The 13,376-nt window shown below is 36.9% G+C and overlaps 1 protein-coding gene across 2 annotated transcripts in view; it reads right to left on the reverse strand.

The window, feature by feature from the left end:
* Positions 1-13,376, reverse strand: part of CERS3 (ceramide synthase 3) — a 135,526-nt gene that overhangs the window by 39,006 nt on the left and 83,144 nt on the right. For both annotated transcript variants that reach the window (XM_025392216.1, XM_025392217.1), the window contains one exon: positions 7,392-7,545. In XM_025392216.1, the coding sequence (XP_025248001.1) occupies positions 7,392-7,545 (154 nt within the window). The remainder of the gene's footprint in view (positions 1-7,391; positions 7,546-13,376) is intronic.

Below are 13,376 nucleotides of genomic sequence, written 5' to 3' on the forward strand. Positions count from 1 at the left end.
TAGCCCTGATACCCCCAGTAGTGTGCCATCACACATTTGTATGTGTCCCACTGCTGGATGCCACTACCAGGGCCAAAGTGCAAGCCACTGGCAGTGACCCTACTGTCTTAGTAGTAGAGTTGCCATGCATTTACAAGTGTCCTGAGGACAGGTTACCCTATCCACAGCTGCTACATGGGGATGAAGCATGTGCTCCCTAGCCAACTACCTGCAGGTGCTACCACTGAAAGCAACCCCACTTTTCCAGTAGCAGGGCACCCTGCCCCTGCCTACCACAACCAGCACATGCGTGCACCACAGCGGGGCCTGAGGATAGGTTTGCCTGGCCTGGTTCCACACTCCCTCCACCTACCGCCCAAGTATACCATTGGAAGGCCCAGAAATCAACTGGCTATGTTCACAATGATTGGTGCCTGAGCACTCCTCCCAGGGGCCTGAGGATGTGCCCACCTAACCTGCTGCTATCACCACAGCTAGTACTCACCTGCACATGCCACCTGCAGGCCTGGGGACTGGCCTTCCTAGCCCATTGCAGCCACTGCCAACACCAGTGCAGACCACTTGGGAGCCAGAGGATTGTTGAGTGACTGCTACTGCCATTGCCCATGCCACAGCTTCTGCCCAGGGGCCCAGAGGCTGACCTACCTCCTGCCCCATCAGTGCCACTGTTGGCACCTGGAAAAGCTATCTGAAGACCCAAGAATCAGCCTGCCTGGAGCTGCTAACACTACTGCCCAAGGATAGGACCATTTGGCCCACTACTGCCACCACTGGGGCCCAAGGACTAGACCACTTGGCATTCCCATCCCCAGCAAAACTTCACCAAAGTCTCCACTAACTGCACCCTAAGCCAATGAAAAATTCACAGACACCACTGAGGTTGTTTATAGGCAAAAAAAATCACATAATGACTACACTATTGCATGCACCCAGAATCAGAACCAAAGTGCCCTACCAACAACCACTGTAAGTACATCTTCAGGAAAATATCCTCCTCTATGAAAGCAAATTCAAAAAAATGTAAGAAGCAACTGTTATACCAGATGTGTAGATATCAATTTAAGGACACAGAAACATAAAAAAGCAAGGAAATATAATACCTCCAAAAAAACACAATAATTCTCCAGCAACAGATTCCAATACAAACAAACTTAAGATATCCCAGAAAAAGAACTCAATATAATTATATTAAAGAACCTCAGTGAGATATAAGGGAACACAGATAAACAATACAAGGAAATCAGAAAACAATTCATAATATGAATGAGAAGTTTACCAAAGAGATGGATATCATAAAAAAAGAACCAAACAGAAATTCTGGAAGTAAAGAATTCATTGAATGAAATACAAAATACATTCAAATGCTTTAAAAATAGCCTAGATCGGCCAGGCACAGTGGCTCACACTCGTAATCCCAGCACTTTGGGAGGCTGAGGTGGGCAGATCACGAGGTCAGGAGACCAAAACGATTCTGGCCAACATGGTGAAACTGTTTTTACTAAAATACAAAAAATTAGCTGGGCATGGTGGCATGCACCTGTAGTCCCAGCTACTCAGGAGATTGAAGCAGGGGAATGAATCTCTTGAACTCGGCAGGCAGAAGTTGCAATGAGCCAAGATTGTGCCACTGCACTCCAGCCTGGTGACACAGCGAGACTCCATCTCAAAAAATAAATAAATAAATAATAATAATAATAATAGACTATATCAAGCAGAAGAAAGAATTTCAGAACTTGAAGACAGGTCTTTTGAAATAACTCCATTAGATAAAAATAAAGAAAAAAAAGAATGAGAAAGAATGAACATAGCCTACATGACATATGGGACACTGTAAGAGAAACAACTTATTGAACTTTTGGTGTTCCAGAGGTGAAAATAAAATAAAAAAATAGAAAACTATTTAACAAAATAATAGCTGAAATGTTCGCAAGTTTGCAAGAGATTTAGACATCCAGATACAAGAAGTTCATAGATTCACAAATAGATATGATTCTAAAAGGTCTTCACTGCATATTATAGTCAAACTGTTGGAAGTCAAAGACAAAGACAGTATTCTAAGAACAGCAACAGAAATGTGTCTAGTCACCTGTAACGGAACCACCATCAGACTAACAACAGAAACCTTACAGACCAGGGGAAAATGGGATGATATGGTCATACTCCTGAAAAAGGGGGGAAAAAAACCTGTCAGCCAAGAATTCCATACCCAGAAAAATTATCTTTTATAAATGTAGGAGAAATAAAGTATTTTCCAGATAAGCAAAAGCTAAGGGAATTCATCACAACTACACTGGCCCTACAAGAAATGCTTCAGGCAATTCTACATCCAGAAGTGAAAGAATCATATCTACCAGCATGAAAACATAGAAAAGTATAAAACATACTGGTAGAACAAAGACATAAATAAATAAGAGAAAGGATTCAAATGTTACCACTGCAGAAAACCACCAAACCACAATGATAAACAATAAGAGGGAAAGAAAGAAACAAAGGATATACAGAACAACTAGAAATTAATTAATAAAATGACAGAAATAACCCCTCACATATTAATACTAACCTTGAATGTAAACAGATTAAACTTTCTACTTAAAAGATATAAACTGGCTGAATGGATTTAAAAATGACCCACTATATGCTGCCTACAAGAAGCTCATTTCACCTGTAAAAACACATATAGACTAGGCCAGGCACGGTGGCTCATGCTTGTAATCCCAGCACTTTGGGAGGCCAAAGTGGGAAGATCACAAGTTCAGGAGATGAAGACCATCCTGGCTAACACGGTGAAATCCTGTCTCTACTAAAAATACAAAAACAAGATTAGCCAGGTGTGGTGGTGGGCACCTGTAGTTCCAGCTCTAGGGAGGCTGAGATGGGAGAATGGTGTGAACCTGGGAGACAGAACTTGCAGTGAGCCGAGATCGTGCCACTGCATTCTAGCCTGGGTGACAGCAAGACTTTGTCTCAAAAAAAACAAAAAACAAAACAAACAGAAAACCAAAACAAAACAAAACATATAGACTAAAAGTAAAGGAATGTAAAAAGTTACTCCTGCAAGTGAAAACCAAAAGCAAGCAGAAACACCTATACTTATATCAGACAAAACAGACTTTAATTCAAAAAAAAGTAAAAATAGACAAAAAAGTCAATTATAAAATGATAAAGAGATCAACTCAGCAAGAAATACAATTCTAAATATATATGTAGCCAACAATAGAGCACTCAGACATATAAAGCAAATATTACTAGTGAGATAGATGAAGCCCAATACAATAATAGTTGCAGACTTCAACACCCTACTATCACCCTACTAGATGGACCATCTAGACAAAATATTTACAAAGAAACAGTGGATTTAAACTGCACTTTATGCAAAATAGACCTAACAGACTGTTACAGAACATTTCATCCAGTGGCTACAGAATACACATTCTTCTCATCAGCACATGGGACATTCTCCAGGATAGACCATATATTAGGACACAAAACATGTCTCAACAAATTTTTAAAAACTGAAATTACATGTAGTGTCTTTTTAGACCACAATGGATTAGATAAAGAAGAGAAAGGACTCAAATGTTACCACTGCAGAAAACCACCAAACCACAATGATAAACAATAAGAGAGAAAGAAAGAAACAAAGGATATACAGAACAACTAGAAATTAATTAATAAAATGACAGAAATAACCCCTCACATATTAATACTAACCTTGAATGTAAACAGATTAAACTTTCCATTTAAAAGATATAGACTGGCTGAATGGATTTAAAAATGACCCACTTATTAAATCAACAATTAAATGACCCACTTATTAAATCAATAAGAGAAACTTTGAAAACTGTATGAATACATGGAAATTAAACAACGTGCTCCCAAACGACCACTAGGTCAAGAAAGAAATTAAGAGGGAAATCAAAACATTTCTTGAAACAAGTGAAATAAAAACACAACATATCAAAACCTATGAGATAAACCAAAAACAGTGCTAAGAGGGAAGTTTATAGCAATAAACTTCTACATCAAAAAAGTAGAAAGATGTCATATAAAAATCTAGTGATGAACCTCAATGAACTAGGAAAGCAAGAACAAGCCAAATGGGAAATTAGTAGAAGGAAAGAAATAATAAAGATCAGAGCAAATCTAAATGAAAGAGACTGAAAATAATTACAAAGAATCAACAAAATTAGAAGTTGGTTTTTTGAAAAGATAAACAAAATAGATTGCTAGCTAGACTGACCAAGAAAAAAGGAGAAAAGATCAAAATAAAGAAAATCAGAAACAAAAAAGACACATTACAATTGATACCACAGAAATACAAAAGATTATCAGAAACTATAGTGAATAACTATACACTAACAAACTGGAAAACCTAGAGGAAATGGTTAAATTCATAAACACATAAAATGTCCCAAGACTGATTGAGGAAGAAACAGAAAACCTGAAAAGACCAGTAAAAAGTAAAGAGATTGGATCAGTAACAAAAAGTCTTTCAACAAAGAAAAGTCCAGGTCCAGATAGCTTTATTGCTAAATTCTACCAAACTTACAGAGAAGAATTTACAGCAATTCTCCTTAAACTACTAAAAAAAAAAAAAACTGAAGTGAAGGGAATTCTCCCTAACTCATTCTACAAGGCCAGCATTACCTTGATATCAAAACCAGACAAGGACCCAACAACAAAAAAAATACTACAGGCCAATATCCCTGATTAACATAGATACAAAAATTCTCGACAAAATTCTAGCAAGCCAAATCCAACAGTACATCAAAAAGGTAACATACCAATACCAAGTGGGATTCATCCCAGGGATGCAAGGTTGATTCAACATAAACAAATCAATAAATGTGACACATTACATAGACAGAATGTATAATACAATTTATATGATCATCTCAATAGACACAGAAAAAGCATTTGATAAAATTCAGCATCCTTTTATGATAAAAACTCTCAACAAACTAGTCACAGAGGGAACATACCTGAACATAATGAAGGGCATATATGACAAATTCATAGCTAACATCATACTAAATGGTGAAAAGCTGAAAGCCTTTCCTTTAAAAACTGGAACAAGACAAAGATGCTCACTTTACTACTCCTATTTGACGTAGTACTGGACATCAAAGTCAGAGCAATCAGGCAAGAGACAGAAATAAAAGGCATCCAAATTAGAAAAGAGGATGTCAAATTGTCCCTCTTTGCAGGTATCATGGTCTTATATCCAGAAAAACCTAAAGAACCAAAAAAGTCTTAGATCTGATAAACAAATTCAGTAAAGTGACAGGATACAAATTCAACATAAAAAAATAGTGTGTCTATATATGAACAACACACTAACTGAAAAAGAACTCAATAAGGCAATCTCATTTACAATAACTACAAAAATACCTAGGAATAAATTTAACCAAGGAGGTCAAAGACCTCTACAAGGAAAACTACAAAACATTGATTTTTAAAAATTGAAGAGGACACAAACAAATGGAAAGACAGCTCATGCTCATGGATTAGAAAAGTTAATATTAAAATGACCAGACTGCTCAAAGCAATCTACAGATTCAATTCAATCTCTACCAACATAGCAATGTTGGCCAGGCATAGTGCCTTACACCTGTAATTCCAGCACTTTGGGAGACCAAGGCAAGAGAATCGCATGAGCCCAAGAGTTTGAGACTATCCTGGAAAACATAGAGACCCAATTTCTACAAAAAATTTTAAAAATTAGCAAAGTGTGGTGGCATGTGTCTGTAATCCTAGCTACTTGAGTGGCTGAAGTGGGAGGATTGCTTGAGCCTGGGAGATTGAGGCAGCAGTGAGTCATAATCATGTCCCTGCACTCTAACCTTGAAGACAGAGCAAGACATTGTCAAAAAAAAAAAAAAAAAGATACCAATGCCATTTTTCACAGAAATAAAAAAAAAATACATACATTGGGGGAAAGGACACCTTCTTCAATAAATAGTGTGTAGAAAATTGGATATCCACATGCAGAAGATTGAAATTAGATCTCTATCTCTCATCATATACAAAAATCAACTCAATATAGATTACAGACTTAAATATAAGACCCTAAAATATAAAACTACTTGAAGAATACATAAGGGAAGTACTTCAGGGAAATACTTCAGGACATTGGTCTAGACAAAGATTCAATGGCTAAGACCTCAAAAGCACAGGCAACAAAAACCGAAATAGACACATGGGACTATATTAAACTAAGAAGCTTCTGTGCAGCAAAGGAAACAATCAACATAGTGAAAAGACAAACTATTGAATGGGAGAAAATATTTGCAAATTATTCGTCTGATAATGGACTAATATCCAGAATATACAGGGAACACAAACAGCTCAACAGTAAAACAACAACAAATAATAATAATAGTAATTCCATTAAAAAGGGGCAAAGGACGTGAATAAATATTTCTGAAGAAAAAACATACACTGGCCAACAGGCATATGAAAAAATGCTCAACATCACTAACCATCAGGGAAACATGCAAGTCAAAACCACAATGAGATATCATCTCACCCAGTTAAAACTGCTATTATTAAAAGGGCAAAAAGTGATTGACAGACACTGGTGAGAATGTAAAGGAGAGGGAACTCTTATATACTGTTTGTGGGAATGTAAATTAGCACAATCTCTATGGAAAACAGAATGTAGATTTCTCAAAACCTAAATGTAGAACTGCCATATGACCCAGCAATCTCACTACTGGAAATTCATGCAAAGAAAACAAACAAACAACAACAACAAAAAAACAATATATCAAAGAGTAGAATGATAGACACCAGGTTGGGAAAGGTGTGTTGGTGGGGTTGGAGGAAGATGAAGAAAGGCTGGGTAATAGGTAAAAACTTAGAGTTAGATAAAAGGAACAAATTCCAATGTTCAGTTAGCAGGTGACTATAGTTAACAACAATACACTGTATATTTCAAAATAGCTGTAAGAGAGGACTTGAAATGTTCCCAACACTAAGAGATGATAAATACTCAAGATGATGGATACCCCAAATGTCCTGACTACACATTCTATGCATGTACAAAATATCACATAAATATGAACGAATATTACATATCAATAAACAAAAGTTTAAAAATTTTCTTCAAGCATAAAAACAAGCAGCAATTTTTAGAATTTTTGAATTTTTGACATTTTTTAAATGTCAAAAATAACATGTTCTAATAAAAGCAATTTCTTTAAAGCACCTTAAAGACCTACTTATGAAAAATCTAGCTCTATTTTACCAAAATTTTAATCAAAAATAATCAAATCAAGAAAAAAAGAATTCTGGTTAAAACCATGAATTAACTTGAACATTCAACAGTCTGGGCCTCACCATTAACCTGGTAATGACATTAAGAGCAATAACATTTGGACAGTCCTTACCTTCATGAATATACATCTGTTGAGCATCTTCAAGATGTAATAACCCCAGTAAAGGTGAAGGACCTGCAAGATCATGAGCTGTAGGTTGAGGAAGATGTATGAAAAGAAAGGCTCGAGGTAATACATAGGCAAGATCAGCGTGCAATATAAAATCCTGAAACACCAAACAGATGAGAGAATTTCATCACAACCAAAGCGCTTATGAATTTTCAATAATAAAACAAATACTTTTTCTCCTAATAAAGCCCAGGAAATTATTGAAAGAAAAGATACAATAATATTATCTTAAATATCATTACTGGCAAGCAGCAAAAAAAGTACAATCTGTCTTCTTGAAGAAAAGTTAAAGAAAACAGCATTTTTATTACGCAGTGTTTAAACTAGAATGTTTCTGTACCTTGGTTTCCTCTTTTCCAACAAGAGCATACACTAACCATTTTTACCTTCTGGTGGTGGGGTTAGAGGATTTTGAAGAACAAATAAGATAATGCATGTTTACATGAGGTTATTATTGCCTTAAAACATAATCTCATTTATTTGGCATCAAAGGTGAATAGAGAATTCTACAAAAGTAAATTTTCCAAATAAAAGAAGCTTTAACAAAGCAAAAATTCCATGAGTACTTACACTTGTGCTTCCTAAAGTAAATTGCATGCTTTATTAGTTTCATAAATAGGCTCCTGGACACAATTTGAACTGCTCCTGATGACGTCAGATGCACAGTGTCTTCAGATATTATTGCCATATGGGCCGGGCATGGTGGCTCATGTCTGTAATACCAGCACTTTGGGAGGCCAAGGTGGGCAGATCACCTGGGGTCAGGAGTTCGAGACAAGCCTGGCCAACATGGCCAAACCCTGTCTGTACTAAAAATATAAAAATTAGCTGGGTGTGGTGGCACGCACCTGTAATCCCAGCTACTAGGGAGGCCAAGGCAAGAGAATTGCTTGAACCTGGGAGGTGGAGGTTGCAGTGAGCTGAGATTGTGCCACTGCACTCCAGCCTGGGTGACAGAGCAAGATTCCATGAAAAAAAGAAAAAGATTTTATTGACATATGAAGGGCTATTTGTTCATTTCTCAAACATATATAGTACCATGAATTTAGAGTCTTTCAATATGCTTGTTTATAAGTATATTAGTTATAGAAACAATTTTTTCATGTAACATTGGGGAAACAGGAAAAGAAAATTGTCCATAACACCATCACCTTAAACAAACAATATTGTAATTTTCATGCATTCTCTTCCAGTATTTTCCTAAACAATTTGTTTTTTTTTATTAACATGCAGCAAAATTTACTGTTTTTTGGTGTATCGTTCAATGAATTTAATGTCTATAGGTTTGTTTAACCACCACTACAATTAGGATACAGAACAGCCTATCTTGCCAAAAAATTCCGTGATGCTATCCCTTTACTGCCACACCCTCCTCCACACTTAAACTTGGCAAACACTTTGCTCTGTATCCTTTGGTCTGTCTGCCAAAGACATAAATGGAATCATACGTTGTGTGAGCTTTTAAGGCCACCTTCTTTCATACAACATAATGCTTTTAAGATTCATTCAGTTGTCATGGTTATCAATAGCATGTTCCTTCTTATTACTGAGTGGCACTCCACTTTATGGCTGCACCACAGTTTGTTTTTTTACCCACTGAAGAATATTTGGGTTGTTTCCAGCTTTTGACATTTATGAATAGAACTGCTATAAATATCCATGTAGATATTTATTTGTGAAAAGAAGTTTTGATTTTTCAAGCATAAATATATAGAGGTAGAATTGTGTGCCATCTGGTAAATATATGCTTAACTTTATAAAAAACTGAAAAACGATTTTGCAGAGTGGTTGCTTTACATTCTCACCAGCAAAGCATGAGAATGTAAGTTGTTCTTCACCTTTGTTTGTACTTCACATTGTTCTGTATTTTTGCCACTGCAGTAAACATAGCATTTGTGAGATTTTATGTTCAACTACATTTAGCTTTAAATCAAAGACATTTTATGCTATTTAGACAACTTGATGTATATAGTCTTTCATAAACTGAAATTATTTCTGTGAAACTATATATTTCTAAATGCGAGATTACTGTTTTAAGGTGTACGTTAAAGTTAGAAAAATTCAAGGTGTATATTAAAAGGTACTAAAATGTTATCAAATTATTTTCCAAAACTGTAACTATTTATAAAGCCACCATCAATTTATGAAAGAAGAATTTCACTGAACTCAGAACTGGTATGAAATAGTTTCAAAATTTGTTAATTTAAAAGATAAAATACTTTCAGTTTAGTTTACACTATTTGCAAGGCCTTAACATTTCCCCTGTGTCTGCTTAGTAGCTCTATTTCTTCTTTTGTAAGTTATCAGTTCAAGTTCTTTGTTTGAAAAACAGGGGCCAGGTGTAGTGGCTCATGCCTGTAATCCCAGCACTTTGGGAGGCCGAGGCGGGTGGATCACCTGAGGTCAGGAGTTCAAGACCAGCCTGACTAACATGGTGAAACACCATATCTACTAAAAAAAATACAAAAATTAACCAGATGTGGTGGCAGGTATCTGTAATCCCAGCTTGTCGGGATGCTGAGGCAAGATAATTGTTTGAACCTGGGAGGCAGAGCGTGTGGTGAGCCAACATTGTGCCACTGTACTCTAGCCTGGGCAACAGAGCAAGACCCCATCTCAAAAAAAAAATGTAATAGCTTGATTGGTTTTAAAAACTTAGCAATTACAGAAAAATATACAGAGGTTAAGGAAGGAAAAATCACTTGAAGTCTCACAACTTACAGGTAACCCAGAATATTTTGCTAAACATGATTCAGGATATCTCTCTCAAAACTATATTCTTTTTTTTTTTTGAGATGGAGTCTTGCTCTGTCGCCCAGGCTGGAGTGCAGTGATACGATCTCCACTCACTGCAAGCTCCGCCTCCCGGGTTCATGCCATTCTCTTGCCTCAGCCTCCTGTGTAGCTGGGACTACAGGCTCCCACCACCACACCCAGCTAATTTTTGTATTTTTAGTAGAGACGGGGTTTCACCGTGTTAGCCAGGATGATCTCGATCTCCTGACCTCATGATCCGCCCAAAGTGCTGGGATTACAGGTGTGAGCCACCACGCCTGGCCAAAACTATATTCTTTAAGGTGCTTCTTTTTTTGCACCTCCTATCACCACATGATTTTATGTAACGAGGTGATCACTACCTATGTGTGATTGTTGTACCCTGCTTTTTTCATGCAATAACATGTTACAGAGAGCTTTCCACATCAATAAACAAAGCTATATATCAAGAGTTAGCAAACTTGTTTGTAAAGGAACAGATAATAAATATTTCAGGCCTCTGGACCATTTGGTCTGTGTTGCAACTACTCAATTCAGCCATTATGGTACAAAAGCAGCCATGACAGCTAACATTACATAAACTAATTCATGTATAGAAAGTACATACATTAGTGTATGTGGCTGTGTTCCAATAAAACTTTATCAACAAAACCAGGCAATAGGCTGAATTTGGCCTTTGAGTCATAGCCTACCGACCCCTACTGTGTATCACTATATATAATGGCTTCACAGAAATTCATTTAATAGATATATAATAACTTAACTAATCCCTTATTAATAGACATTTAAATTCTTCCCAAATGTTCATTATATTCGAAAGAATGCTGTGAGAATTACTTGTAAAAACATTTATTTTTTTTGAGACAGGGTCTCACTCTGTCTCCCAGGCAGGAGTGCAGAGGCATGATCACAGCTCACTATAGCCTCTACCTCCCAGGCTCAAGCAATCCTCCAACCTCAGCTGCCCGAGTAGCTGGGACTCCTGGTATACGGCACAACACCTGGCCAATTTTTGTATTTTGTTTTTTGTAGAGACAGGGTTTCACCTTGTTGACCAGGCTGATTTCAAACTTCTAGGCTTAAGGAAGTTAAGCCTTCCAAAGTTCTGGGATTATAGGCATGAACCACCATGTGTGGTCCTATAAAAACATTTTGATGTAATTGTTTGATTATCCACTTAGAATAGCTAAAATCCTGAATCAAAGGGTAGACTCATTTTACAATTTGGAATATAGTGTTACACTGCTTTCCAGAAAGACTACACCAATTTATAATCTTGCACCCAATATATAAGATTACCTGCTTCCTCAGATATTGACCAATATTGTATTTTATCAGTCTCCACCTAAAATAACAGAGTACTGTTTATATTCATATTTTTATTTAATGTGGAGTGATTATATATATTTATATATCTATTTATATCTTTTATTGGTTATTTAACTTGGCTACTTTTATTTATTCTTTATGAACTGCTTCTTTGTGGCATCTGTCCATTTTTCTATTGGAGCATTTGTTTTTTTCTGTTGATTCTTAAATGCTCTTTATATATTAAGGATATCAACACTATTTTTAAATTATGTTAGCTTTATACAGTCTAGTACTTTCTTTCAATACTGATTTTTTTTGGCAAAGCAATTTAAAATTTTTTAAAATCAAATCTGTCAATTGCTTATTTTATACTTTGCATACATGTTATGCTTTAAAGGCTCTTTTTCAGCCCCATCAATATAAAACATATTTTCCCATATTTTCTTAAAATCCTGGCTTTACTACTTATATACCATGTCACTTATTTGTGCATTTCCTCATCTGTAAAATGCAAGCAGAGAGTACCTACCTTATTTATTCAATAAACTATTAAAATACTGAGCATCTACTAAAGTGTGACTTGACACTTGGTAGTAGCCAGGAATGTAGTAATGAATGAAAGGGACCAAAATGCCTAAACTAGTAGGACTTACCTTCTGGTATCCACATTTATTTATAAGCTTATTACAGGAAATGATACATGTAAAAACCTATTTGCCATTCTGGTTTGTTGGATCCTTGGGCAATTTTGTGCCTTATTCTGTACTCTCTCTGCCTAGAATGTACTTTCTCTTTTCAGTTGAACCCCTTTCCATCCATTAAAGCATGGGTCTCTCCACAACAAAAGTTTCTATGTAATTCTGGTCACCCCTGAATTTATTCCTTTCCTCCTGGCTCTCCCCTCCTCACTAGCAGGCAAGCTTTCCAAAGGCAGTGGCCAGGACACCTTCACCTCTGGGTCCTTCCCTTGTCTGGCTCAGAGCCTTGCCCCTTACTAGGTCTCCTGTTGGGAATTTGTCACTGTTATTATTGACAAAGGGACCTACTCAAAAATACCTTCTTTACACAGTCTACTAGAGAATATGAATAATTAGCTAAATATACAATTGCCCATTGTGATCCATGCAAAGAAAGAAAGAAAAGGACAGGGCATATGGCAGGGTTCTACATGTACAAAGACTGTGAAGTGGGAAGCATGATGGAAAATTAGAGCAGCGGGGAGAGGTATGGCAGTGAAGTGTGGTGTAAGATGAGGTGGGAAAGGTGAAGAAGCCATCTCAGGTAGGCCTTGCATGTCAAGGTAGAGGTGTGGCCTTCATTGTGAGAGCAACAGGAAGCTTGGCTGGTTTTAGAAAGAGGAATGACACATGTGGAACAGAATCATCAGAGCTGGGTTCAAGGCTCAATGCCACTAATTTCTTGGCTCAAAACTTGCATAAGTCACTGAGCCTTAGTTCCTTAGTCACTGGGTAGAACTAACTGCCCCTCCACCACCTCCTTTGACTAGAAGCTCCCAGGAGACACACAGCCAGCTTTACAAACTATATAGCCCTCAGAATGAAAGAAGCTGCCATTAAGATGCAAATGTCTTCTAAGAGAGCTGAGCCTCTGGGCAAAGAGGAGAGGCCAATGGAACTGGTGCTGGAGTCTTCAAGATTTCAATCAGGGCTCCCAGAATGTTACCAAGTTCCACAATCTCTCTGGGCTTCAGTTTCTTTTGGAAAATGAGAACACCACCTAGGTGGTTATGAGGATTAAATGAGTTGACAAATGGAAAGTGCCTATTACACAGTAAGTACTCAAAAATGATAGTTACAACTATTACTCTTACTACCACTATGG

Source organism: Theropithecus gelada, chromosome 7b, assembly GCF_003255815.1.
Source record: "Theropithecus gelada isolate Dixy chromosome 7b, Tgel_1.0, whole genome shotgun sequence".
In the NCBI taxonomy this organism is placed as follows: domain Eukaryota; kingdom Metazoa; phylum Chordata; class Mammalia; order Primates; family Cercopithecidae; genus Theropithecus; species Theropithecus gelada.